The 27311-nt window shown below is 42.0% G+C and overlaps 1 protein-coding gene across 2 annotated transcripts in view; it reads right to left on the bottom strand.

The window, feature by feature from the left end:
- Positions 1-26766, bottom strand: part of TMEM65 (transmembrane protein 65) — a 53120-nt gene extending 26354 nt beyond the window's left edge. The window contains exons 1-2 of one of the 2 annotated variants that reach the window (XM_048841629.2): positions 26016-26766; positions 16466-16546 (exon numbers count right to left, since the gene is read on the bottom strand). In XM_048841629.2, coding sequence (XP_048697586.2) covers positions 16466-16546; positions 26016-26370 — 436 coding nt within the window. In that variant the 5' untranslated portion in view covers positions 26371-26766. The remainder of the gene's footprint in view (positions 1-16465; positions 16547-26015) is intronic. The other variant, XM_075124947.1, reaches the window with a different exon arrangement.
- Between the last annotated feature and the right edge of the window lie 545 nt (positions 26767-27311).

Raw genomic sequence — 27311 nt, 5'->3', positions numbered from 1 at the left:
CTGTAAACTCAATACACAAATAGGGAGTATGTGTGTCTCAAAAATGAAAGCAGCCCCGGCATCAGGTCTCGAGAGAGCTTCTCACCAGACCTTCTGGCTAAGGCACACAACTGAAGGAGACACCAGATTGTGTCTTGCAGCAGGAGGAGTGAAATGGAAAGAGAACCATACTAGCAAACCATTGGAATACCCTATATATGAGGAAGTGTAAGGCATTCTCTATTTCCTAATAACTGAGGCCCAGCAATCAACTAGGGAAGTGGGGTTTTTTCCCCCCACAACTTCTCAAATCTAAGTTCTTTACATGTTTATAGTTGATAAATTGTTTTAAAACAAAGTTAGATTTATTGCAAAAGGATTAAGCTTGAAGGACATAAATCTGAACGCTAATACAGCACTGTTTTTCCAATATGTTCCTAGTTCAGCAAAAAGACAAAATCTGCTGACTGTGGCTGATCTATACTCCTTCAAGCTATGTACAGCAGTTTAGATTCAGGTTTTTTTCCTTCCGTCCAGAAGGAAAATGATTAGGTGAGTGATAACCAGGGATATTCAGGAAATTAGTCAAGTCTACTAAAGAAGCACTAGTGCTAGTCTGTGAGTGACCAAACGATTAAGAAATAAGGATACAATGAAACTGGCAGCCATAAAGAAATACACAAGGTCTACTAGTAATCCAAGTAATAACTTGTTATAATTTTATTTTAAAAATTAGAATCACTCTCTAATATTATAATCCTGCAATCTGCTATTGGTGATATTTGATATGGGAATGGATGCTCCCTTAAATATGTAAGATACAGCTGGGCAATATCAAGTCTCAATGTAAAAGTGTTAAAAATCTAAATAGGGTATTTTGTAAGAAAGAATAATTTCAGATACTGTACTGGTCATATTTTAATTGTCTCCTCCAAAGCAGAACAGAAAAGAAATCATTGTTAGCAGTTTAACAGTGGATGCTGGAAAAGGGGGAGGAAATAATATGAACAGTCAAGGAAAGTACAAATACTCTCAACCTAGTACCCCTACCATACACAGATTGAAGGATAATTTCTTACCTGGAAGTTAGTTTCTGTGCCTCAGATCCATCAGTCCAGAACACAAGTTTCTCTCCGACCTGCCTGTCAAGGCAAAGCCAGCAAATCACTTGCCAAGATAATCATAATCAGGACAGTGAGGGCTTTAAACACACAAAACAACCAAAAGTATTTTCCATGTCTACCAGAAAGGTAATCTAACCTAATCTAAAATCCTTTATAGGAGTCAGAGTAGCAGCCGTGTTAGTCTGTATCCGTAAAAAGAAGAGGAGTACTTGTGGCACCTTAGAGACTAACAAATTTATTAGAGCATAAGCTTTCATGAGCAAAGTGAGCTGTAGCTCACAAAAGCTTATGCTCTAATAAATTTGTTAGTCTCTAAGGTGCCACAAGTACTCCTTTTCTTTATAGGACTATCCATGAAGAGGAAAGGGACTATGCTAGGGGAAAATTCTGGACTGGTGGATAAGATGCACAGAAACCAGGTAACACTTACTTAAGAATCCTGAAGGAGGTGGACTCTATATAATAACTGCTGAGCAGTTGTCAATTTTACTCACTGGGATAGCCTCATGAGGCAGTAAAATCATGAAGATCTCTAAAACCTAAAAATGAGATGGAAATAAAGCAGACACTTAGGCTATAACGTTTAGTGAACAAGTTCATTGCTTTTCCAGTGGTTGTCAGATATTTCAGGCAGGAAATGCCAAAACACAAGCTGACGGTATCTAGAAACAAAAAATTTCAGCCACTTGTTGCACACAATATAAATGGTTTCCAGTTGCTATGACAGTCAAACCATGGAAAGATGTTGACTAGTGAAATGCTTAAATATATGCTGTACTATATTAACTATTTAGATGCACCAAAAAAAAAAAAAAAAAAGTTGAGGAAAGTATTCACATGATTCGCAGAACATGGGAAAATACGTGACTCCACATCACCACTGGAAAAAGATATTTTTGTCCATAAAACTCTCTGCATATTTGTGGTGCTGTTCAGATAAAAGACCAACATAAAACAATTAACAAAAGTAACGGAAATCTGCAGAGAATTTTATATGCAGCATTGTTGTAGCTATTTCAGTCCCAGGATATTACAGAGACAAGGTGGGTGAGGTAGTATCTTTTATGGGACCAATTTCGGATGGTGAGAGAAATGTTTTCAAGATACACAGAATTCTTCCTCAGAGAATTTTAGTGACATCTAGAGAGAGTGCCTCATTCCTCCCTCAAAAATCTGAGAAACTTCTACAGTTATTCAATGTTTCTATTTACTTAATCCTACTCTTACATCTGAATATCAAATATTGTATAATACAAGGAGGACTATTTTTAAAAATAAATATTTAAACTGAACTGCCTTCAGTGCTACTGGACCACATTTTGCACAATCTCCACAGAAGGTGCTACAACGAGAACAAAAACATTTAAGGTAATAACATGACACCCCATATTTACTATAAGTGTATGCAAGTGATGAGGATTGAATCTAGAACCTCTGGATCTAAAACCCTGAGCCCCTACTGGCTAAGATAAAGAACCAGGTTCCTTAACTGAAAGGCTATAGCAGACAAACCTGTATATGTTAGAAGGAGACAATGTCACACCATGTAGGGTGATTATGCAAGGAAAAGCAACAAGCTTCTATATTTATGCATGGTAGTGACAAAAGTGTGCTTGGCACTTCATACATATGTATGAACATGAGGCTCCTTCCCTGAAGAAACCTACATTAAGTCATGTTCCCAAACATACTTCAATATTAAGAAACTCATTAGTCTGCACATTACTGTAAATCACACACAAAATTCAAATGTTGTATATTACTACAGGATGTACAGAGCTTTGGGTACCGACTTCTATCTTCGGTACCTATATGATGTGCCTTACTAAAGTAACTTAGCACCTCACTTTTTTTTTTTTAAATTATGTATATATCCTCACAACCTTCCTATGAGGTTGGTCAGTGCTATTATTCCCCATTTTACAGATGAGGAACTAACACACAGAGAGATTTAATGATTTGCCCATGATCACCAAGGAGATCTGAGGCAGAGCAGGGAATCCAAGTCAGTTCTCCCAAATCCCAGGCTATCACCTAAAACAAGGGAACATTTTCCCCTCTCTTCTCTAACTCTACTTCAGTACCTTAAATTTACAGATTTATTTTAGAATCACAGAATAATAGAAATGTTGGGCTCGAATGGACCTCGAAAGGTCAGCTACTCCAGCCCCCTGCACTGAGGCAAGACCAAGTAAACCCTGGCAGATGTTTATCTAACCTGTTCTTAAAAACCTCCAATGATGGGGATTCCACAAGCTCCTGTGAAAGACTAATCCCGCGCTTAACTATTTTCATAGTTTAAAAGTTTTCCCTAATATCTAACCTAAATCTCCCTTGCTGCGGATTAAGCCCATCACTACTTCACCTACATTCAGTGGACATAAGAACTGATTACAGACCTCTTTGTTACAGTACTTAACATATCTGAAGACTTATCAGGTCCCCCTTCAGCTCTTTTCTGAAGACTAAACATGCCAAGTTTTTTTTTTTTTCAATCTTTCCTCACAGGGCAGGTTTTCTAAAAGTTTTCAAATTTTCATTCTCCTCTGGAGTCTCTCCAATTTGTCCACATCTTTCTGAAAGTGTGGTGCCCAGAACTGGACACAGGACTCCAGCTGAGGCTCACCACTGACTAGTAGAGTGGGACAACTGCCTCCCTTGTCCTACATCTGACTTTCCTGCTAATACACGGCAGACTATTGCCTTTTTAGCAACTGCATCACATTATTGGCTCATATTCAATTAGTGGTCCACTGTACCCGCCAAATCCTTTTCAGTAGTACTACTGCCTGGACAGTTACTTCCCATTTTTGTAGCTGTGCATTTAATTTTCCTTCTTAAGGACAGTACTTCACATTTATCTTTATTGATTTTCATCATGCTGATTTCAAACCAGTTCTCCAATTTGTCAAGGTGTAGGAGGGGGACATTTTTGATAGCCCAGAGCCCAGTAACAAGCCTAGACCACTGCCGGCTAGAATAGCAATTGTTATGCTCATTGCTGAAAGCAGCTAGCAAGGCCATTTCTGAAGCCTTAGCACAATTAGCAGATCACGAGGGGAAGTGAGAAGCGAGCCACCACGAGGAGTAAACATGACCCTGTGCCCTCCTGACTTGAGTATTTTCCGAAGCATGCGGTTTGCAAGATGGAAAGTCTGGCAATAGTTAATTGCTGTGTCAGATACAGCTGGCTAACTGATGAAAAAGTCCACACTACAGGCTAGAAAACTCCAGACTTAACTTAGCTTCTGCAGTTTTATTTTTTTGTTGTTGTTTTATGAACAAGCTTTGTAATACTAAGAAATTGGACACTTGAACACCTCTCCAATTCCTTTGCAGACAGAAAGCTGGCCACCGGAAGTCTATAGAAATCCACTCAAAACCTCATCAAGACGTTGGATAAATATGAATCTGGGGTTAATTTGGGTTACTCTACTAACCTGTTGTGGAGGTGTGTAAGTGCTTGAGACTAAATAAAGTAGACGCTTTAAGTGAAAGCACTTTTGTTTGCCTGCTTGCATCAACTATCTATCAGTCGGACGTGCTGTGTCCCTACTGATTTATTTCCTGCCACCACCTCACAGAATAAAGTTACCAAGAGCTTTGGGTTCAGCAAAACCCCAGGTAACAAAGGTCCTTTTGAATTCTAATCCTGTCCTCCAAAGTACTAGCACATATCCCTGGCAAGCCCTCCCAGCTTGGTGTCATCAGCAAATTTTATAAGCGTACTTTCTACTCCATTATCCAAGTCATTAATGGAAGCACTGAATAGTGCCAGACTCTTGTGGGGCACCACTAGATATGTTGCCCTGGTTTGATAGCAAGCCACTGATAATTGCGCTCTGAATAGTCTTTCAATCAGTTGTGCACCCACCTTATAAGTAATTTCATCTAAACCACATTTCCTTAGTTTACGAGAATGTCATGTCTGTCTCAAAAGCCTTACTAAATATCAAGTCTACATTCCCCCCCCCTCCCCCATCCATCCATCCATATCCACTAGGCCAGTAACCCCTTATCAAAGAATGAAATTAGGTTTGTTTGGCATGATTTGTTCTTGACAAATGCATGTTGGCTATTACTTATAACCTGATGATACTTTAGGTGCTTACAAACTGTTTGATTATTTGTTCCAGTATCTTTCCAGATACTGCAGTTAAACTGGCTGGTCTATAATTCTCCAGGTCCTTTTTGTTCCTTTTTTTAAAGATATGTACTATGTTTGCCCTTCTCCAGTCTCTAGAGCTTCACCCATCCTCCATGATTTCTCAAAGATAACTGCTAAAGCTTCCAAGATTGCTTCAGTTAGTTCCTTAAATACTCTAGAGTGAATTTTATCAGGCCGGGCTGACTTGAATACATCTATCTTTCCACTTCAGTCCAAACAGAATTCGCACATAGCATGATCCAAGGCATACCAAACCACAGACCAGGATCTCTATTTGTAAGATGGCATCATTAGATATAAGACATAACTCCAACAAGATGCTTGGCAGAAAGAATGCCTCAAATATCCAAATAAGAGGCAAACTACAATATCTCCATACTCAAAACTACTGTCTTTATAGCTCTTTTTAGTGGTCTTGGTGTAGTGCCAAGGAGGGCCTCAAAGAGAAGGACGAACATCTTGAAATTAACCCAGTGTTTTATAATAAGCAAGAGCACTGAGGTGATAGGGTCTCAGTGGCTATTTGGACTAGGTATTTAGTTGTTCTTGTTAGAGAACACTGCACTCATTCCCCATGTAAAGAGTTAGAATAACCCAGCTTTGACATCACAAAAGCTCAGATCATTGTGGCCAACTCTTTGTTTGCCAATAAGAGGCATAAGAGCTCTCTTGCCAGTCTAAATAAAATCCATTTAGAACATATGATTTAAATTAACAGTCTCCACATGTGGACTTGAAAACTTTGACAACGTCCATTTAAAATACAGTATCAGCAATACATTCACCTCTTACGTTATTTTGTTCCCATCCCCATACATCAGTTCATCCAGATTACATTCTTCTCATTCCCCATAACTCATATTACCACAGTTATAAGACGTTTCTATTCTTCTTCCTTAAGAAGTCACTGACAGTCTGGTTTGGTACTTAGAGTTCCAACACTGTTGCAGATAACCATTTTATTGGTTTCCCCCACACTGCAAGTTTTATAGTTTGATATAATTTCATTTTACTTCTCTAGTCCCGCTATTGAACAAATAAAATAAAATATGGAAAGATTAATGATAGATGCCAAGTTTCCTCCATGGAATATGCTAAAGAATATGGCAATTAGGGCTGGATGAAATTTAAAATTCAGTTTCAGTCAACACAAAAATATTCATAAATTTGTGTTGACTTTGCCAAACAGTTTTGACCAAACCAAAAAAATAAGAATAAAAATGGTAACTGTGAGGATGGCAGACTAGGTGCCAGCTCACGCCAAGGCCCCTGGGCCTCACTGAACACTGACAAATGCATAGCTGGCTGTGTTCCAGTCTGGCTCACCTGAGTGTTAGCACTGTTAAAACAGATGTTAAAATTATAAGAATGTGTTTAGACGTTATAAAATGCTTGTAGGATGCTGCATGTATTAATCTTACTTCTTATATATGTATCCCATGTTATACAGTAACATTTAAGTGTTTGCTCTGTATCTATCAAAATGTTTGCTAAGACTATAAACCCCCACAATCAGGGGAGAATCATTACCAAGTGTGAAATGCTAGTTTACCACAAGAGGTGTCATCTTCTCCCCAATGAAAGAAGGCCTATAGATGTCAGACAAGTAATTGTGGGAGATCAGTGGACAATTTGTTGATTGCTTCCCCCCAAACCCATGAAATAGAGACATGGACAAACTCTCCTCCCATCAGCTTGAGGTCTGGGGGAAACGGATAAAAATCCCTGTTAAGAAAAAAACTGTTGTCACTGTGCTGCTTGGAATTCAGAAACAGCAATATTTCAAAGCACAAGCAAAGGATCCCCAAGCTGCTTGGCTTAGCCCCGCAAGACATATAGATCTTCCATATTACAGCAGCTACTATTACCTTTTGGAACTGAAGACTCCCTCATCTGCTTGTGTATAGTTACCTGCTTTACTTTGGAAATAACTCATTTCTTTTTCTTAGTTAATAAATCTTTAGTTAGTATTATATGATTGGCTACAAACATTGCCTTTGGTTTGAGATCAGAGATACAACTGACCTGGGATAAGTGACTGATCCTTTGGGACTGGGAGAACCTGAATATTGTGATTTTTGGTGTAAGGGACCATTTATCACAAAAGGCAGGCTTGCCTGGGTGGCAAGATAGACCAGAGTGCCCGAGGGACTCGTCTGTGAGCCCATGTAAAGGCTGTTATAATGCTTTAAGACAGTTGTTCTCAACCAGGGGTACATGTACTCCTGGGGGTACACAGAGATGTTCCAGAGGGTATATCAACTCATCTAGATAGTTGCCTAGTTTACAAAAAAAGCACTAGTGAACTAAAATTTCATACAGACAATGACTTGTTTATACTGCTCTATGTACTATATACTGAAATGTAAGTACAGTATTTATATTCCAATTGATTTTATAATTGTATAGTAAAAATGAGAAAGTAAGCAATTTTTGAGTAACAGTGTGCTATGACACTTTTGTATTTTAGGTCTGACTTTGTAAACTAGTAGTTTTTAAGTGAGGTGAACCGGGTACGCAAGACAAATCAGACTCCCAAAAGAGGTACAGTAGTCTGGAAAGGTTGAGAGTCACTGCTTTACGAGATCACACTTGTTACTTGGTTGATGAAATCTAATTATAGAATATATAACCAGTTTGTGGTTTGTGCCCTGTTCCTTGGAAGTCTGCCCTGAGGCTGGCACTCATGATCATGAGCTATTCTAAACAGCTTGACTGCAACGTCAAAATGAAGGCACCAGGCTATAGTCATTTTCAGTCTCTTTCCCTGGTCCAATGACTAGCCCTTGTCAATCATGGTGGCAATTCATAGTTAACTAGGGATAGTCACTGAGCCAGGGAAAGAATGAAAAATGACTACAGCCTGATGGTTAGGGTACTCACCTGGGATGTGTGAGACCCATGTTGTAGTCCTTGCTTCAATGACCGACTATTTATACACAATAGAACAGCTTCAGCAAGTCCAGTCATTAAAACATATTCTGACAGCCATATTTCATCAATGTAATGTACACATTTCAGATAAAGCTTTTGTAAAGATTTACATGCATACATTTTTTTAAACAAATTAAAGAAAGCTGGCTGGCATTCAATAGTGGATGGGATATTTATATTTTTGGAATATAGCCAAAAAGCTATAAAAGCGAACCTAAACTAGGGCTTGTCTACACATTCAGCGCTGCAGCTGCACCGACCACTGCAGTACGTCTGGTGAAGACACTCTGTGCCAGTGATTCTCAGCCTATTTACCACGGTGGATCACATATGCAGCTCTGTGGGTTATGCGGGTCACATCCACACAATATATATACTACCTGTATGGCACTCAGAATGTCACATGGGCCGCAGCTGTGCCGATTGGGCTGCAAGTGGCCTGTGGGCCACAGGTTGAGAATTACTGCTCTATGCCGATGGGACAGCTCTCTTCATGAGAGCCAATAGCTATGCTATGCTAGCTAGCTAAGCCCTGCCACCAACATAGCGCTGTCCACACTGGCACTTACGACAGCATAACGTAAGACATTCATTGTTCACTCATTCACACCCGGGAGTGACAAATTATGCCGACATAAGCTGTAGTGTAGAGACAGCCCTACTGGAAGTAAAGCAGCAAGAGACAAGGGTTGTTTTAAATATGCAAATAAACTGGAACTGGATGATCTAAAACAAGCAAAAGCACGTAGGCTTTTGTTTTTAATTTTAAGCTTTTAGTCCCTTTGGCCACAAAAATGACCATCCGATTATGAAGAGGTAGTGTTGTTTCAGGCCCAATCCACACTGCAGTAATAATATCAGCAGATGCTTAGAAACATCACTGTTCAAGTAAGAATTTCTGTTTGTAGTTTGGACAAGACAATTCTTCATGACCTAGGCTGTAATGTGATTGCCTCAGTTATAGAGCTGTGGTAGCCCCTTACATTACAAACAAACTTCATATTGGAATACAAATACCCATCTCAGATTAAAGGTCTGGCTCTGCCACCACACAGTTATGCAGGGCATGTTACCAAATCTGCAGATAGATCAAAAACAACAGGCCACTAAATAGCGTTAAACCTACTGGACAAACTACATCACTGCTGAAAGATAGGTGAAAACTGCCCCATTTAGATCAGCTGAGTAGGAATACTGAAAGCTGATGAGTCTAGCATTGATGTTAATTATTTAACTACTAATCATTTAGCAGAAAGCCAGCTATTCAGATTGTAGACAAAGTTAGAATAAACTACTCCACCACTTGTATCCAGAAACCTGACTTCTGCACTTGATTATGTATGCTTTGAATTTTATATATTTAATTTGAAGGTTTCAAAATGCTTTTCAATTTTCCCTTGAGGCAAATTATGAGAGAAACTGAGGCACTACAATTATCTTGCCTCTGGTTGCACCAAGTAGATGACAAAGCTGGGAACAGAAACCAGAATTCTCAATTCCCAGTCCTCTACTCCAATCATTTGTCAAAACATTAAGGGTAGGTCTACACTTCTAGCTGAGGTGTAAGAGACATACCCGTGGTCGTTTTGATTGAACTAGCACCCTAAAACACAGTAAATGTAGCATCAAAGATGTGAACAATTAGCCACACCAAGTATGTATCTGTCCAAAATGCTAGGCAAGTACTTGGGACAACTAGACTCTCCTGCCATTCCTGCTGTCCTGGCTACAGCAATCTGCAAAGATCAATGTGGGAAATTATCATACTAGTCTGAGAGCATGGATCATTTTAGGTGACATGCACAAAACGGAACAGGCATCCAATGCTGTGCTCAGAGAAAGTATTTGGGGTTACTGTGCAAATAAATCATTAAATCACCATATACCAGTGTGTAGCGGGGGGGGAGGGGAGTGGTGTGGCAGAGGGGGCTATTAGATTTACAAAATACAGAATATAAAGATAGAAAAGACACTGTTGATCGACTCACAAGTAATGTATCTGGAATCCTTTATATATATATTATATAAATATTACATGACAGGATACAAATTTGGAGAGGAGACAGAGAAGGGCAAATGAATCTAAGTAGTCTAAAAGGAATTTGTCATAATTCAACCAGGAGAAATGATGAACTTCAGTGTGATTAAAAGGTTTCCCAAATTTTGAAAGGGGTTAGCAGATGTTATTTTATCACAGTAAGACGATCAATAAAATTACAGTCAAAAAGGTAAAAAACTGGAAACAGAAGAGGAAACTCAAACAATAGCTACAAACAGAGGATGATCATATGGTGAAAAACTTACCAAGAAAGATATCTGAATCAAACAGCACTGATGAGTTTGAGACCCTACATTTATTTTGGAAAAGAAAGCAATTAAAGGGTAGGCTGAGAAAGCTGGAAGGTAGATTAATGGGGGTGGGGGTTTGTTTGTTTTTTTTAAGGTCAGGTTTGGCCTGATGGCCTTTCAGTTCCGAAGACATAGGTCATAAATATAAAGGGAAGGGTAAACACCTTTAAATCCCTCCTGGCCAGAGAAAAAAAACCCTTTCACCTATAAAGGGTTAAGAAGCTAAGACAACCTCGCTGGCACCTGACCAAAATGACCAATGAGGAGATTGATTCAAAGTCGTGATTCAAAGCTGAGAGAATGGTAACCGGAGTACCCAGGCAAAAATCTAATGTACTTAATGTGTCTTGAGAGCACAGAGATCGAGGATAGGTCTCATTCCCCCCTTTGGCTTTGGGGATTAGGAAGTACCAGGGGTAAAATCTCTTTCCATGAAGGTGATGAGGAACCTCCTCGACAGACCCCAGAGTACACAGGGTTCATACCTGCTGTAACAGCAGTGAGTTCTGAGAGGGATCCCTGAAGACAGATGGGGTAGTAGGACGGAAGTGGGGAAAATGGAAAGAAAATGAATGATATAACCCAATCTCATGGTGCTCAGGACCCATCTCTCCATAGTTACTGTCCCCCAAACACCACAGAAGTGAGACAGCCTGACCCCACATAGCTAGGGCGTGGATACGACACTGACAACTGAGGCACCGCTCTCAAAATGCCCAAACAACATGTCTAACCAAAAGAGAAAGAGGATGGGCCATCTGAGAAAAAAACAGACCCAGAAGGTTTCCTTCTCCGTGATTTGTACCCCTTTCTGGGGAAATCTTGATGCCTCACAGGGTAGAAGGACTGCTGGAAATATCACCGAGGATGACATTGCTGTTGGTTCCCAAAATGACATCTCTTTGCAGCCTGCGTGTAAGTCCCCAATGAGCATAGGGTGACCAGGAGACCTTAAAAGAACGAAATCTCTCCTCAGTTTTCTTCAAGAATAGGAAGCAACCAAATGGCAAGTACTCTATGGTTTGCTGGATCTTAGGAGCTATGCCTGAGTTTTGTAACTATGAGATTCTTCTCATTGTTATGGCCAAGGCCCCGAGCCTGGATGAAGCACCGACTACATCCAGGGCTGACTGTAAGAATGTCTTGGCCACTAAATGGCCTTCTGTAATAAAGGCCTTGAACTCCTGCCTGAAAGATTCTGGCAACTTGTCCACAAATTTGGACATAGCATCCCAGTTCACAGAATTATTTTTCGATAACACAGCTTGCTTGTTTGTAATGTGCATCTGCAAAGTGGGAGTCAAGCAGATCTTTCTCCCCATCAAATCTAGCCTTTTGGACTCTTTCCATAGGCACCAGTTTACATCTTCCCTGTCTTACTTTCTCATTTGCCACTATATCAGTCAGAGAATTCGGAGCTGGATGAGAGAAAATAGACTCAAAGCCCTACACTGGCACACAGTATCTTCTGACAGCGAGCTTTGCTGCGTGCATTAACAAAGCAAGGGCATTCCACAGGGATTTACCAGGCTCTTGTATTGCTTTGTTTATAGGGCTGCAACTATCCAAGGAACCGATGGCTGGAGAATAGCCACCAATGCAGCTGTAGGGGGTGTGTAGGTGTTTTCCTGTACAAACTCAGCCTGAATTCCAAAGGCCGATACCAGGCAACTAAGCAGATCGTGAAAAAAATCTGAAGTCATCCAGCACTGAAGACTCAGTACTCCTGTGTCATTTGGCGATGAGGAGAAAGATATAGTTGGGACCAATGGAATCCCTTGAGGAATGACATCTGACTGCCATAATGGTTCAGGATACCCCATGGCAGAAGGAGCTGATGGCTGCAGGCCTGGTGGTTCTGGCAGGGAGCCCGTTGTAGGTACAGGTGAACTCACCCTACAGTGTACAGACAACCAGCATTTCTTCAAACAAAGGACTTCCACAGAGGCTTTGTCAACCAGAAAGAACTAGGCCAAGGTCTCATGTCTCTACTGCAGGAACGGTACCAATCCCATTACCAACTGTGATTCCTGCTGTGTCTTGATGACCTTTGAGATTGAGAGCAATGGGAAAGGGGAGGGAGCTTGACTGTGAGGATCCCTCCAAATAGCTTGACAGTGTTGTTGGGGTCACTGGATGGGGCCACTAAACATTCAGCATCATCCATAGCTCAACCCCATGATGCCACTGGTACCAAAGGAACAGTCAACAGGACCTTCGATATTGGTACTGGCCTCAACCTCACACTGGGTTCCGAAAGAGGCATCAGGACCAAAAACGAAGATGGTCCAAGGACAGCAGATGCAGGCTGCACTGTAGAGAGCACCACTACCGAAGATTGTATGCACGTCAACGATGCTCTTCATGCCAAGCAGGAAGTCGACAACAACCCTGCACCAAGGTAAACTGCAGTACGAAGGATGGCATCAGCAACAACAGTAAGTCTGCCACCAAACCAAGGGGATCTGAGGACGCCAAGGATGACAGCACTGTAGTCGACTGGTCCTGAATGAGCGGCGAGTCAGGCAGAAAGGAACAGAAAATCTGCTGCTGCCTGATATACAGTCAGGTGTTGGATCATATTAAAGAAGTTCTGTATTAAAATCACAAATGAGTGTGATTCCCCATAGTTTAAATTCCAGGTTATTACTAATTAAGAGGTCTCTTGGTTTTGGTACTGTTTCTCTCCCTCTATGTGTGAAACTTGCAAGCTGCTGATTGCATTAGTACATTCTAAGACCGAGTCTGTTCTCAAAGCAATTCACACAGAGACTCAAAGCAATACTCTGTAACAACAGAAACAGCACCCAGAGACTCCCCACCCTTTTGTTGTATTAACAATTGTGATTAAAATAGAGATAGAAGATGTATGTGGATGGATGCTTGGTGTGGATAATAACTGAATGATCAGCGAGGTGCCAGCCTAAGAATCCAGTGTCCATCAGCTGAAGAAGGCGTCAAGTGGAAATAACCAGAGGACCCCCGGAGGGCAGACTGGAATCCACCCAACAGTGTCAAGAATGGGAGAACCAAAGAACAAGATAACATCTAGCAGCACGGAGCCGTCAGGAATGTGCTATCTGCTGATTGACTCAGCAACAGCATGATGAAGCAATTCCCACAGAGTGGCCTAGGAATAAATTCCTATAAAAATAGACTCTAGAAAGTGAGAACTTTGGGGGGGCGGGGAAGGGGGGAGTCTGATTCTGCAAACCAACTTCCAGGAACATCAGATGAGTATCTGACAAGGCCCTGCTCCCCCCTCATGTCCAGGCCACCCGGCCAGTGGCTTGGCATGAGCAACTCTAAGGCTGGTAACTATGATGATAACCTTGCAGAACCTGTGTGTGTGTTTGTATGAATGAATGTGTGAATAAATATGAGACTGAATGGAATGTTATAGCTATAACTAACTGCTTACTATGATTCTTTCTGTATTCACAATAAATGTGGTATTTTGCCTTTTTCCCTTTTAATAAGATCCTGCTGGTTTTTATTTTATTGGTACAAGACAGGGAGGAGACCGACAGTCTCAACAGGCACCTAAGGCAGTACTGAGTCAACAGTACAGGCCCTCTCTGCTCCCACCTCAGTACTGGAGAGTGTGTTGATAGTCCCACTCTAACCAGTATACCGGAGACTCTCAGTGCTGCTCAGTACTATTCTTAGGCACAGAAGTCAAGTCCGACCTCTGGAATGGCCCTGGGCTGTCTTATGAGATTTCTTCTCAGATAGCCCAATGGTTCCTCTTCCTTCCACATGAGTAATTTGAGCTTGGCTGAGAAGTCCCAGCTCTGGTGCTCTTTGACTTTCCAAAGTGACTTTCCAAAGTGGTCCACAGCATCCAGGCAGGCTTCAAAGTCTGCTCCAGAAGGTGCTGCTTCAGTCTTAAATCTCTAGCCATCTGGTTCCTCTTTTTAAAGAACTTACAAATAGAGTGCCTTTCCTTAGTGCGTCCTTCCCCAAATCACAATCAACATCTATCCTCACCAATTTAAAAACAAGTAGTACAAAATGAATAATTCAAACAAGTCTTCCAAAGGAATCCAAAGAACAAAATGTAAACAAACTATCAGAGATGAATGGAAAATGGCAGACATGCTGAGGAAACACCATTTAATAAACTAGAAAGAAGAGAAACAGCAAATGCTGACATGCCATAACTCTGCTAAAGTTTAGCAAAACCTGGGCTATATATTAAGAAACTGACATACTTTATTCTTTAGATGGACATAGTGCAATGAACACTGCAGAAGTACTTTCAACTTCTTGCATATAGCATTGAGAGTTTTTGGATGAAAAAAATCACATCCATTGGATAAAACATTTTCCTGAACTTCTGCCTTTAAAACCAAGTAAATATGGTTCGTATAGGACACTGAAAATTCAAAAAGCTGTCAGAAATGAAAGACGAATTTAATTGCAAGCATTGTTAGTACATGTCCCAAGACTCAAGCAAGCATGCTATTTGTTATGAAGGAAAGTTTCACACAGAATAAGAGTAAACTAAAAGAAGATACTTTTTGTTTTTGAAACGGTTCCATGATATTTTTAAAAACAAGCTATCTCCAACTGTCTCTTCATCTAGCCATTTCTATATTTTTTTTTAAAATGGAACTAACTTAACAAGATTTGTGACAGTTGCCCTGACTTCTCTGCTTCTATACTGTATCTACCTGTATTCCGTGATCTTTGTCTTTTTATAATGTAAATTCGAGAGGAAACAGACTATGTCTTCATAATTCTGAACAGCACCTAGTTCACTCTGGCTAAATAAGATTGGCAGTGGCTAAGAGCTGGCAATTCAGGGTAAACTTTTCTCGTTGCTTAAGTAAAACGCCATATTTTATTTTTTTAATTTAGAAGACACACCAGAACTAAGCTCCTGATGGAGAAAATAATGGAACTAAGCATATGCACACTCTGAATACCGCTTATGGCTGCTAAAGTGTTTTTAACTAGGATAGTTATGTGAACTGTAAAAATCAAACTACACATTTAGTGTTAGCAGAATGTTGATCTCCTCTAAAAGTCCTACTATATCAAAAAGTAGCATATTTTCCTGTAGAAAAGTTAGTTAAAAATCTAACTTCTTACAGGTATAAATGTCTTCCTTTTACAGATATAAGATTACTACTTTTACATATATTGTCAAACTTAGACCCTGCTCCTGAAAACACTTATGTATATACTGAACTTTATGTATGTAAGTAATCCCATTAACTTCAACATGACTACTCATGCACTTGAAGTTAAAACACGAGTAAGCATCTGCAGGACCAGGCCTTAAGGCTCAAATTTGTAAAGACATGCATGTAAAAGTGTGCGAGCATAATTTATGAAGTAACTTGGCACAAAATATATATGCAAAATTGCACATGCACAATTTTGAAAATTTTGCCCTAAATCTAAATTAGAATATTCCATTTCATTTCACCTATGAACAGTAATTATTGCTTTGGTTTTTGTAAAAAAAGTAATAATATTTTTAGTGGTGAAAGTATTTCAGTACTATGGTACTGAACATTTAGTGTACCAGATGTAGCTCCTTCCTAGCAAAGAGATGCTGATGGTATAAGGTACATGTTGCCAATGTTTACAGAGCGAACAAAGCTATTTCAAAGATGCATGCCTGTTTCAGCATTAACTAAAAGTTATGATATAGTTCATAAGCCTCTCCACAAGAAGAAGGAAAAGAACAACTTTCTACAATTGAGCTAAAAACATTCCCATAATAATTTTTGGACTTAGCTGACATTCTTGAATTATAAACAGAACTGCAAACTTTATTTCTACTAACAAAACATGCCAACTGCTTCAAAACAAGCAAGCAGAAGTATGTCAAACTGATAATTTCCTACATTTTTTGTGCTGCATAAAGCCAGCAAACATAAAAGAGATTTTACCATACCAAAAGTACTAGTTGACTCTGGTGATGTTACCCGCTTCGTTGCCTTCTCAAAGGGTACCAGTGGTTTTGGGTATCTGGATGCTAAACGTTTTAAAAAGCAAAAACAGGAACAAGTCATTCTCTAGTAGCTTATATTATTTAAAACCATTCCAGCTACCATAATTTACCTGCCAGAAAGGATACGGCCTTTATAACTGATAGAGAGGCCTAATCCTGTAAACAGAACTCCCACTGATCGCAGCACCATTGGTCTTTAATAAGATGTTTTCATGACAGTAAAGTCTGTAGCATCAGGCTCTGAGAATTTCTAGAGAACTATTGAGAATAGAGAAATAGATGCCATATCAAATTAAAGAAGTGGTCTTCATAAAAATATACAGACAGAACACTGCAGGATGGAGCAGAAAGTGAAATCTGGTGAATGAGTCATAAAACGAGTTAATGACAGGTTTCAGAGGAACAGCCGTGTTAGTCTGTATTCGCAAAAAGAAAAGGAGTACTTGTGGCACCTTAGAGACTAACCAATTTATTTGAGCATGAGCTTTCGTGAGCTACAGCTCACTTCATCAGATGTTTACCGTGGAAACTGCAGCAGACTTTATATACACACAGAGAATATGAAACAATACCTCCTCCCACCCCACTGTCCTGCTGGTAATAGCTTATCTAAACTGATCAACAGGTGGGCCATTTCCAGCACAAATCCAGCACAAATCCAGGTTTTCTCACCCTCCACCCCCCACACAAATTCACTCTCCTGCTGGTGCTAGCCCATCCAAAGTGACAACTCTTTACATAATCAAGTAGGGCTATTTCCTGCATAGATCAAGGTTTTCTCACATCCCCCCCACCCCCATACACACACAAACTCACTCTCCTGCTGGTAATAGCTCATCTAAACTGACCACTCTCCAAGTTTAAATCCAAGTTAAACCAGAACATCGGGATTTAAACTATGCAGGAGAGTGAATTTGTGTGGGGGGTGGAGGGTGAGAAAACCTGGATTTGTGCTGGAAATGGCCCACCTGTTGATCAGTTTAGATAAGCTATTACCAGCAGGACAGTGGGGTGGGAGGAGGTATTGTTTCATATTCTCTGTGTGTATATAAAGTCTGCTGCAGTTTCCACGGTAAACATCTGATGAAGTGAGCTGTAGCTCACGAAAGCTCATGCTCAAATAAAACGAGTTAAATTGCACTGAACAGTTTGTTGCTGAATCTAGTGTAAAAATGGACAGCTATTATGTTTAGACATTTTCTGAAATAAATTTCAGGCTAATTCTGTTTTAAATGATTAAATGCTTCCTTTGTAATTTAGGCTATTAAACCCTACCCCACTTTTGGTACCCTAATAATATATCAACAGCCTCACCCTGGAGTGCTTTCTATAAGAAGCTCCTGTTTTCACAGGTTATACACACGGAACCAGGATCAAGTCCTAAACAAAACCAACACAATGTTAGGTTTGCAAGTTTAAACACAAAACAAGTCAGGAAATTAAAGTTAAATTTCTCAAAGCAATTTTAACTTGACCATATGGCATATTAAGGTAAACATTTAATCTAGCAAAAATACTACATGTGTAATAGGAATGTTATCTTACCCCCATGAGAAATTTAAAATTGAGTTTCCCAACTATTTAAATTTGCAATTTTATTCTTGGATTGACATAGCGTTGTGTATTTTTTTAAATAAAGCTTAAATATGTAGAGGAATAAAGGAATAAAGAAAACCAGGTGAAGAACTGCTGAGTTGCGCAGCTCTGTAGTGCAACCAAAGGTACTTATGCCACTAAAAACAAAGATTTTCAGCTCCTCAAGAGCAGTACATGTTAAAGCTTTTTTAACTTTGTAGATTAATATTTTTTAAGTTCTCAGCTCAGAAGGCTCATAACTGAGGTATCCAAAGAAATTCCTAGTCTTCAATCTTTTCTCTCTTCTCCACCTGCATCTGGTGCTGATTGTTTTGCAGGCTACAAGAGTGCTATAACCTTAGTGCCACCCACATTTGTGGAGGGAAAGATTAGCATGAAACTTCATCCAGACTATTTTTTACAAGGCAAAATAATTTCATCTAGGGATGAGGAGAGTGAAGAAATCCAACTTTTGACCCTATTTACTTGGTGGGGTAGTTGTGGTGTTCACTGATGAGGGAGGTCTGACCCTGGCCTATATATAGTAATACAGTTACCTGTGGAGTTTTTAAGCCCAATTGGGCATTCAGTTCTCCCTGGCTAAACACCATAATAGAGTGCCTATCTGAACAAGGCAGAATCCACAGTTCCAGCCATCAGAAAGGGGCGTGGCTGGGGCAGATCAACAAAGCCAAATCTGCTTTGCACAGCAACTTGCTTCATTGAATACTCTGACTCAAAAGCTGCTGTGACAATTTTGTGGATGAACAGAGGGGTCGTGATTCTGACAAGAAAATACATTTTTTCCTCAGGCCAAGTATTGTACCAAAGCAAATAAAGCAAGACTTAACTCTGAATGTCCCCTGGTTGGGCTGGTTTGCATGTATTATATACACACATTCTCTTTTACCAAGAAAGCATTGTATATTATTCACACCTTATCACCTACAACTTCTGCTATTTGAACAAATCATCAAAGAATGTATTTAACATAAAACTGAAATAAATTCTTAAAGTTAAATATGGTTTATTGCTGATAATTGAGCTAATTGCTGTACATGTCAACAGAAAGTAGCAATGAAAGGCTTCTGACTTTCTACTGTGGTGTAAATGCTTACCAATTATATTCTCTACCACAGAAGACCATTAGCATTAATGTATGTTGCTCGGCTTCTCTACACAGAAATATTAACATAAAGCATTAAAAAATAGTAATTCTTGGATTCCCATAAATTGATGCTTTGTGTAAAATATATTCAAAGTACAGTAAGATTGACCAAAGTTCAAACTCAATATTGTTTGCATTTTCTTTTAACATTCTAGACAAGCTACATGGCAGTTGCTATACATGCCTCCTTTATACAGAGACTTGACGCTAGTCTTAGAGGCTCAGAAAAGAAAAAGCACGGTGAGATGGTGGAGGAAATGTATATTTCCATCTGAAATATCTTAGCCTCATTGATTCTATGAATTAACCTTTTGCACTCACTAGTGGGTTTTGCAAACATACAGCTGAAAGAGCTGTCATATTGGAGTAGAACCGTTTGCACCTGTCAAAGCAGCTTATTCTTGAAAAACTGTTATGAATGTTTAGCAACACAGGCACAAAATCTGCCCAACCACCGATTATCAAAACAACAATGAAATTAATCATTTTATTCTCCCACTGAAAAAAAAAATTGCTTGCCTTGGGAAAGCACAAACCATGTAAGAGTTAGCCAGAAGGCAGATGGTTCCATCTATGCATAGCTCCAAATCCACCTGCACATATATACACAATAGCCATAAAGGGATGCCAGAAGAATCTTCCCTTCAGCTTCAACCATATCTGCCATATCACACTGGCAGAAACATTCCCCACAGTAAACCAACTAGTCTATCCAAAATATGCACACACATAGTCCCACACCCTACCCAGTGTAAGGAAGCTTATTTTGCAGAGGAAATGATCCCAGCAGAATCAAGTAAGTGGTCACTGGGTCAAAGAGTGGCACTCAACCCACTGGTCTTGGTACGCTTTAGTACACTGTGCAGGAGTGTTTTCATGAAAGTCACTTAAGAAATGTAAGTTTGATCAAACTGAAAGTAGAAAACTTGAATGTAACCATCTTTTCACTGAAAATTTTTTTCTACAGACATTTCTTAATTTTCATCAAAAGATAGTTTTGTTACATAAAAGGAAATTTAGAAGCGTAAATGAGTCTCTGTGTAAAGTCATTTTTGACACCAGCTGTAAGTCTTCCCCACTACTCTGGAATCAGGGACACCTCCTTCCTCTGACCATGTTGGGGCAGAGAGAAGGAATTAACTTTGTCTCACTGCTAAGCAAGCTTATCGGGGTACCACTTTTACTCAGAAAATAAAGCAAAATTGGAAGCATTCCAGGTATATTCAAAACAGAAAAGGGAGGAATTTGTCAGCCCACCACTTGGTGATTTTATAAGTGTAAAGAGGGAGGAAGTAAAATATGATGCGAGTCCGGTCCATCTGTGTGACTTTAAGATAATGTCTGTAAGGGACAGGTATTACATTTACAAACTGTATTTTCCAGGAAGAATAGAAACTCTGAGACATAATCCTCAAGCTTCTCTGTCTGAGAACAACTTGCAAAGGATTTCCATGTTACAAGGGAAAAAAAAATTAATGTTGTAGATACAGCACACTATCTAGTGATGTACTGTCAAAATTTTAACATGGAACGCTTTAAAAAAAAAAATGTATTCCACCTCAACTGTCAGGTCATAGTAAGGTAAAAATATTATCCTGACAACACAACCTAAAAATCCAATTCTATACTTTTTCCTCCTCCCATTCTTCCTACCCAGAGCTACATGCTCTTGCTCCACTGCTCCTGTGAGAGGTTCCTCTGTGTCAGTGATTCTCAACCAGGAGTATATGTACTCCTGGGGATACACACAAGTTTTCCAGGGGGTACTCAACTCATCTAGATCAGTGTTTTTCAACCTTGGGGGATGGGGGGGTCCACAGGACGTGTTTAGGGGGATTGCAAGTGCAGGGCTGGCATAAAGGGGTGGCAAGCAGGGCAACTGCCCAGGGCCCTACACCACAGGGATTGCTGCAAAGCTAAGTAGCATGCTTCAGCCCTGCTGCCTGGGGCTCAAGCTTCTGACAAGGCTTCCAAGTGAAAAACAGGCTCTAATATCACAATGAAATGCAAGTAAAATATTTATATTCCAATTGATTTATTTTATAATTATATGAGAAAAATGAGAAAGTCAGCAATTTTTCAATAATAGTGTGATGTGACACTTGTGTCTGATTTTGTAAGCAAGTAGTTTTTAAGTGAGGTGAAACTTGCGGTACACAAGACAAATCAGACTCCTGGAAAGGGGTACAGTAATCTGGAAAGGTTGAGAAGCACAGCTCCGTGTGGCTCCCTGCAGGGCACTGCCAAGCACACAGAGACAGGCCTTCTGATTGAGGACTAAAAGTATAAAGGAGAATTTCTGTTTTTAAAGTACACTTCTAGCTCTTTTCTAGATAGCCCTGATAATGTCTACCAGTGTAAACCGATCAGTAGGATTGGTGAAAGAAAACAGAACTTGGGATCCACTTCGGCAACAGGGAGCTGGAGGGCACCTAGAGTTCTCCAACTAACACCTAACATAAAACAAATCAGTTATGCTTGGAATGCATCCCAAGGAATTATCCTATCCACTCAACACATCCCCGTGCATAGCTATATGATCACGGTGGACAGGAATGGGTTACGTTTTGAAATAGTAATGATACAAACTTTTTTCATAGGCCCACCTGTTCGGATTGGTGGCTTCTAAATGTTAAGGATGATGGCTCTGGCTCACCTATCTGACAACTGTTCTTCAGTGCAGCAGTGGTGACAAAAGGTAGGTTATTCTTCAGCCTCTGCTGTTAGTGGAAGCTGCAGGCAAGATGTCCTGCCCTATCTAGCTGTAAGGCAGTTGGTAGATGTAGATGGGACTATATTCTTCTGGTGATGGGCTTGGATAATTAGTTGGGAAACAGGCCCCCTTTGGTTCTTGATGTGAACATGTCTCCTATCTGCTTACAGTCTCCCCTAACTAATGAGAGTCTCCGCGACGGCACAGAAGCAGTAGTGAAGGGGGAGGGGCGGGGGAGGAATGTAAAAAAAACCTACCCTAACTAGGAATTCTTGGTCACAAGGGGCACATACTAAAGGCTCTTCTTCCATAAAGGTGTATTGTGTCAAGAGCTGAAGCTTCAGGACACATCAGAAGACCACACACATGAACCAAGCTTAAGTGTATATGGTGACAGAACTGTGCACACTTTTTATTATTTTCTCATCAAGGAGAAAGTTTGTTAGTTGCAGCAGGCATGGCAAGTTAAATGAAAATTTTAAAGGCTGAATTTCTAGTAGCCTGTTAACCAAAAGTGAACCTGAAGCGATACCAAACAAACCAATTCAAACATGATTCCAGGCAGTCAATTCCTTAATGTCTTGCTGTACAATGAGAAGCCAGAACGAATGCACTATATTACCAAATTCACGTTGACAAATACTAGGCACAACCCAGAAAAAAAAAAATAAAGGTGAGGTTAATAGATCAGGGAAAGTAATTGGAAGATGTGGTGACAATATATGTTCCTCAAAGGGTATATATTGTCTCCCACATGGAGAAGATATCCTCTAAGGGTATGTCTACACAGCAAAGGAAAACCCAAGGCTGGCCCATGCCAGCCATCTCGGGGTTGTGGGGCTCAGGCTATCAGGCTGCTTCATTACTGTGCAGACTTCTGGGCTCTGTCTGGAACCCAAACTCTGTGAGCCTCCCACCCCACAGGGTCCTACAGCCTGGGTTTCAGCCCGAGCTCACAATTCTACACAGCAATGAAACAGCCCCACAGCCTGAGCCGGATTCAGCTGACACGAACCAGCCATTGGATTTTCTTTGCTGTGCAGACATACCCTTTGAGGATTTCTTCTCGATGTGGAATCAGGTTGGATTCTCAATTATCCCCAGTAACCTTTCAACAAGTAGCTAAGATCACTTGAACCCTTTCTCACACATTACATCATTCTCTTTCAAATGCTGACCTTGTAACAATAATTCTTACTTCTGTCACATCAAGACTGGACTACATTCTACTTGGAGCTCCATTTTAAATCCACTGGGAAGCTAACATTAATGTGGCAACCCACTCAGCAAGTAGAGCATCCTATTATAAGATTATTGTTTCAGTGCTCCCAGATCTGTCCTGGCTGCCTGCAGATTTCCAGGTGGAGTTGAAGGTACAATTTGTAGATATACAAATCCCTAAATGACTCAAGGACTTAGACTGCCTCTCTCTACATGACACACTGTTGAAGTCGAGACCTGTGGAGACACTCCAGCCAGAGATCCCTCTGACTAAATTGGCAGGGCATTCTAGATGAGGGACCCTTTCCTCTGGAATACACAAACAAACACACACCCAACTAGAAATAGCCTGGATATGCTGACCTGCACGGGGGTCTCCAAAAATTTTTAGAGGGATTTTTGGAGACAAATGTTATTTGAGGAGTAATGTTTACCGAGGATGGAATGGCTATTTTATCTATATTATGTGGTCCATTCATTTATTTAAGTATGTGAGGTTCCTGCTGAGTCTTCTGTTCATGTTAATTATGCTATTAACTAATTTTCATGAGTGCCAAGAGTATGAGAGAGGTGCCCCTGGTAACTTTACAGATGATGACAGAAGTCATCATTCAAATACAATAAAGATTAATATGGCCTGTTTTTTTCCTGTTTAGTCTTCTAAATACTCAGTTAATAGGTATGCAGACTATGGATTTTATAGAAATGTAGTTATAGAGGAAGGCTATCATAATGCAACTAGCAGCAGTTTAGCAAACTACTTAATGCAATCTGTTTATCTCTGTATCAATCCTCAAACCTTATGTTGAAATAAAAAAAAAAAATCACATTTCTTCTTGTCCTATTTTATCATTGAATAACTTGCTTTGGCAACGATGCTAAAGAATACAACTATTCACACCTCATGTATTGCTTTGCCAAAAGCTAGCAGTAAAGCGCCACAAAAGCTTGAATTTTCTCAAGAGATATTCACATAGTAATTTTTTAAAATGTCCCTTGCTTTCTATCACAGAATAGTATAGCATTCATTTACACAACAAAGATAAGAAAGGCACATTATTTCTTCAGTGAAACAGAGCTTCTAGGGCTGAAATGTTGTAGCTGTTTTCCATTTACTGCAATGTTTCCTCGAGACTTGCACTGTACATCTACAGGCCATAAAAGTGCCCTTTCCAAGGACATATACGACAGTACTACTGAAGACACACAGAGGCCTACCTCAAATATGAGTTGATTTCTTTAATATGTTACAGAATCTTGAATATTTGTAATAAAAAATGATGGTACCTAATAATTAAATTATAAGAGTCAGAATTTCAAATTCAGTACTCTGCTTAATAGATTTTTTGTTTTTGTTTGTTTGTGTTACATCAAGTTTTGAGACCAAAGCTAGGTGAAAATTTTAAAAATTGGCCACCTGCATGGCATCTTTGGAAGCTTATGAACTGCTGCTTAACACTTTGACATACACAAATGTTACGCTGCCCAAGAATTGCCAAGCTACGGGTGTTGAAGGCAGAGGACACAGTCCCTATGCACTGATACTGCACAATAAAGACAAATTTACCTTTATATATATCTATCTATCTCATTAGTATATTTTTTGAAGTCACATTTTACATGAGTCTCCTACTTACTCTATTGCTTTTTAAGGATTCTATTGGCCCTAATGCATAGGAGGGAGAAAAGGCTGAATTCTTATTAAGTCGGACCTGAATACATCATTGAATCAATAAATCATACCAACATCCAGAAAACTCATACAAGTTGAGTAGTTAGAGTGTGAAAAGGGTTCCTTGGAATCATTTTATTCCTTTTCTCCATTTCGCTGTCATTTTACTTCCATCTCTTTTCCTGGAGTTCTGAGAAGCCTCCCTAAAATCGCACATGCCAAATCTCTAAATTCCACAGTAATTTAAAAAGCTCAAAATAGACAATTTAGTCTAGAATGAAATAGCAAGCCCTAGTTTTAACACTTTGTTTTCTGCTTCTATTTTCATTAAGGTTTTTATCTAATATGGTAAAGAGTTTGCTTTTTCTCCCTGTCCCTCTTTACCAACAACCTGAAGCTAGTATTAATTTAATTGGTCAGCATACAGCACACTTTCATCTTTATTTCACTATACCGTTCCCCAGTTTGATGCTGGATGTTTTCAAGTCATTCACAGATCGTCTACTCGTTTTACCTCCTCTGCTCTACTCTTCTGCTTCCTAATACCTTCTGGAGATTCTCTCCTTCCTGGTCCTAAAGCCCTTCAAACACACCTTCCTCTACCAAAATAGGTTTTACTTTTCAATGAACAGAGATAGGCAAGAGAGGAACCATTACACTAGGCACGTTATTCCTACTTTTTTTTTAATGGAAAACTTTCCGTGAGTAACCCGGGGCCCCGTGCAGTATCTCACTTCACTGCACAGCCCAGCTCAGCTCATCAAAGGTACTCTGAAGTACGCGACACAGCCACAGCCACAGCAGCCCGGCTGCTCAGGACACCTGGCTAGGGAAGCAGGCGATGAGGAACCCTTTCCATGTCACTTACTTTGGGGGCAAGGTGTTATGTTACAAAGCGTTAGCGGCTGCGGTGGCAGCCTGGCCCCCCGTAGCTAATGCAGCTGGGGAACCAGGTGCAGGACGGGGCACAGGCCGTGCACAGGAGGACTTTAGCGGAGGGCTGCGCGTCGGCGTCTCCCCCAGCGCCGGGGGGAACAGGACACGCTCCCAGCTGGAGGAAGGGTCGCTGCCAGGGCGCGGCGATGCCAGGCTGGGCCCCGGCGCGGGCAGGGCAGGGCGGCGCTGGCCCCCGCCGGCCGCTCACCTTGCGCGATGGCGATGGACTCGAAGCGGTGCAGCTCCCGCAGCAGGCAGCTCCGCTCGGTGGAGTGCAGGCTGTAGATGAAGTCGCGGGCGCCCTGCGCCGTGTTCAGCGCCTCGATCGGCTCCTTCTTGGGGTGGGTGCCCAGCGCCCGCGGGCGGCCGGGGGGCGCCAGCCCCGAGGCCGGGGAGGACGAGGCCGGGGGAAGGCGCAGCCCCTCGGACCCGCCGCGCAGGGTGGCCAGGCGGCGGCGGCAGCAGCGGGGGGCCCGTAAGGAGCCCAGGCAGAAAGGGGCGGCGGTGGCGGGGCCCCCCGGCCGCCCCAGCCGCAGCGCCGCCCGGCTCAGCCACGCCGACATCAGCAGGCAGGGAGCGGCGCTAGGGAGCTACGATCCCGGCCCGGGAGCCCCGCGCGCGGCAGGGCCGGGCACCATCCAGGGCGGAGCCCGGGAGCCGGGAAACGAGCAGCCGCGGCCGGGCTCGGCTCCTTCGTGCGCCGGTGGCCGAGACTAGGGAGGGGGACGCGCCGGGGGGCTCCGCTCGGTCTCTCTGCAGCCGCCTCCTGCGGCTGGGCTCCGGGCTGGGGAAGGGCGAGCCAGTCACAGCTCCCTGCGCCGCCCCATGGAGGCTCCCGGCAGCAGCGCTCTCCCCCGGCCCGGCTGCGAAGGGAACACCCCGGCCGCACAGGCGCGGCAACCACCGGCGGCGCCCGCGGACAGCCGAGGGGGCGGCTCCGCGCAGGCGCCCGGCCGATGCCTGAGCGACGGCGGGAGAGAGACCGGGGGCCCGCCCCTAGCCGAGTGGCGAGCGCCCCGCCCGGCCCCGGCCCCGGCCCCGGCCCGACCCCCACGCCTTGCTCCGAGGCGCGTGGGTGGGGGCGCTCAGCCCCAGGGGAAGCCCGGGGAGGCTCCTCCCGCCGTGCTCAGCAGCACCCCCGCCCCCGGGCTCGGGCTCTCCGCCTGGGCGGGCTCCCCTCCGGTCCCAGTGCTCCCTTGGGTCAACCCCGGCCGAGGAGCGGATTCGTGCCCGGCTCCGCCACTCGGTGGCCTGGGCGCTGCCCGTGGGGTTTCCCCGGCCCGCTGGTGCCAGGGGAGCGAGCCGCTGCGGCGCTCAAGCGCTGGGCAGCCCGGGCGTGTCTCAGCAGCGAGGCTGGACTCAGCGGGAGCGGGGCTTTGTTTGGGCGCGGCGAGCTTGGCCGGCGTTTATACCGCGCTGGGGTCCGGGAAGTAGAACACAGCGAGCGTCTGACCCGCCTCGGGCTTCCTCGTGCGACCTGGGGCCGTTATCCCGTGTCAGTGTG

Source organism: Caretta caretta, chromosome 2 (genome assembly GCF_965140235.1).
Source record: "Caretta caretta isolate rCarCar2 chromosome 2, rCarCar1.hap1, whole genome shotgun sequence".
Lineage (NCBI taxonomy): Eukaryota > Metazoa > Chordata > Testudines > Cheloniidae > Caretta > Caretta caretta.
This window is presented reverse-complemented; position numbering and strand designations above follow the sequence as displayed.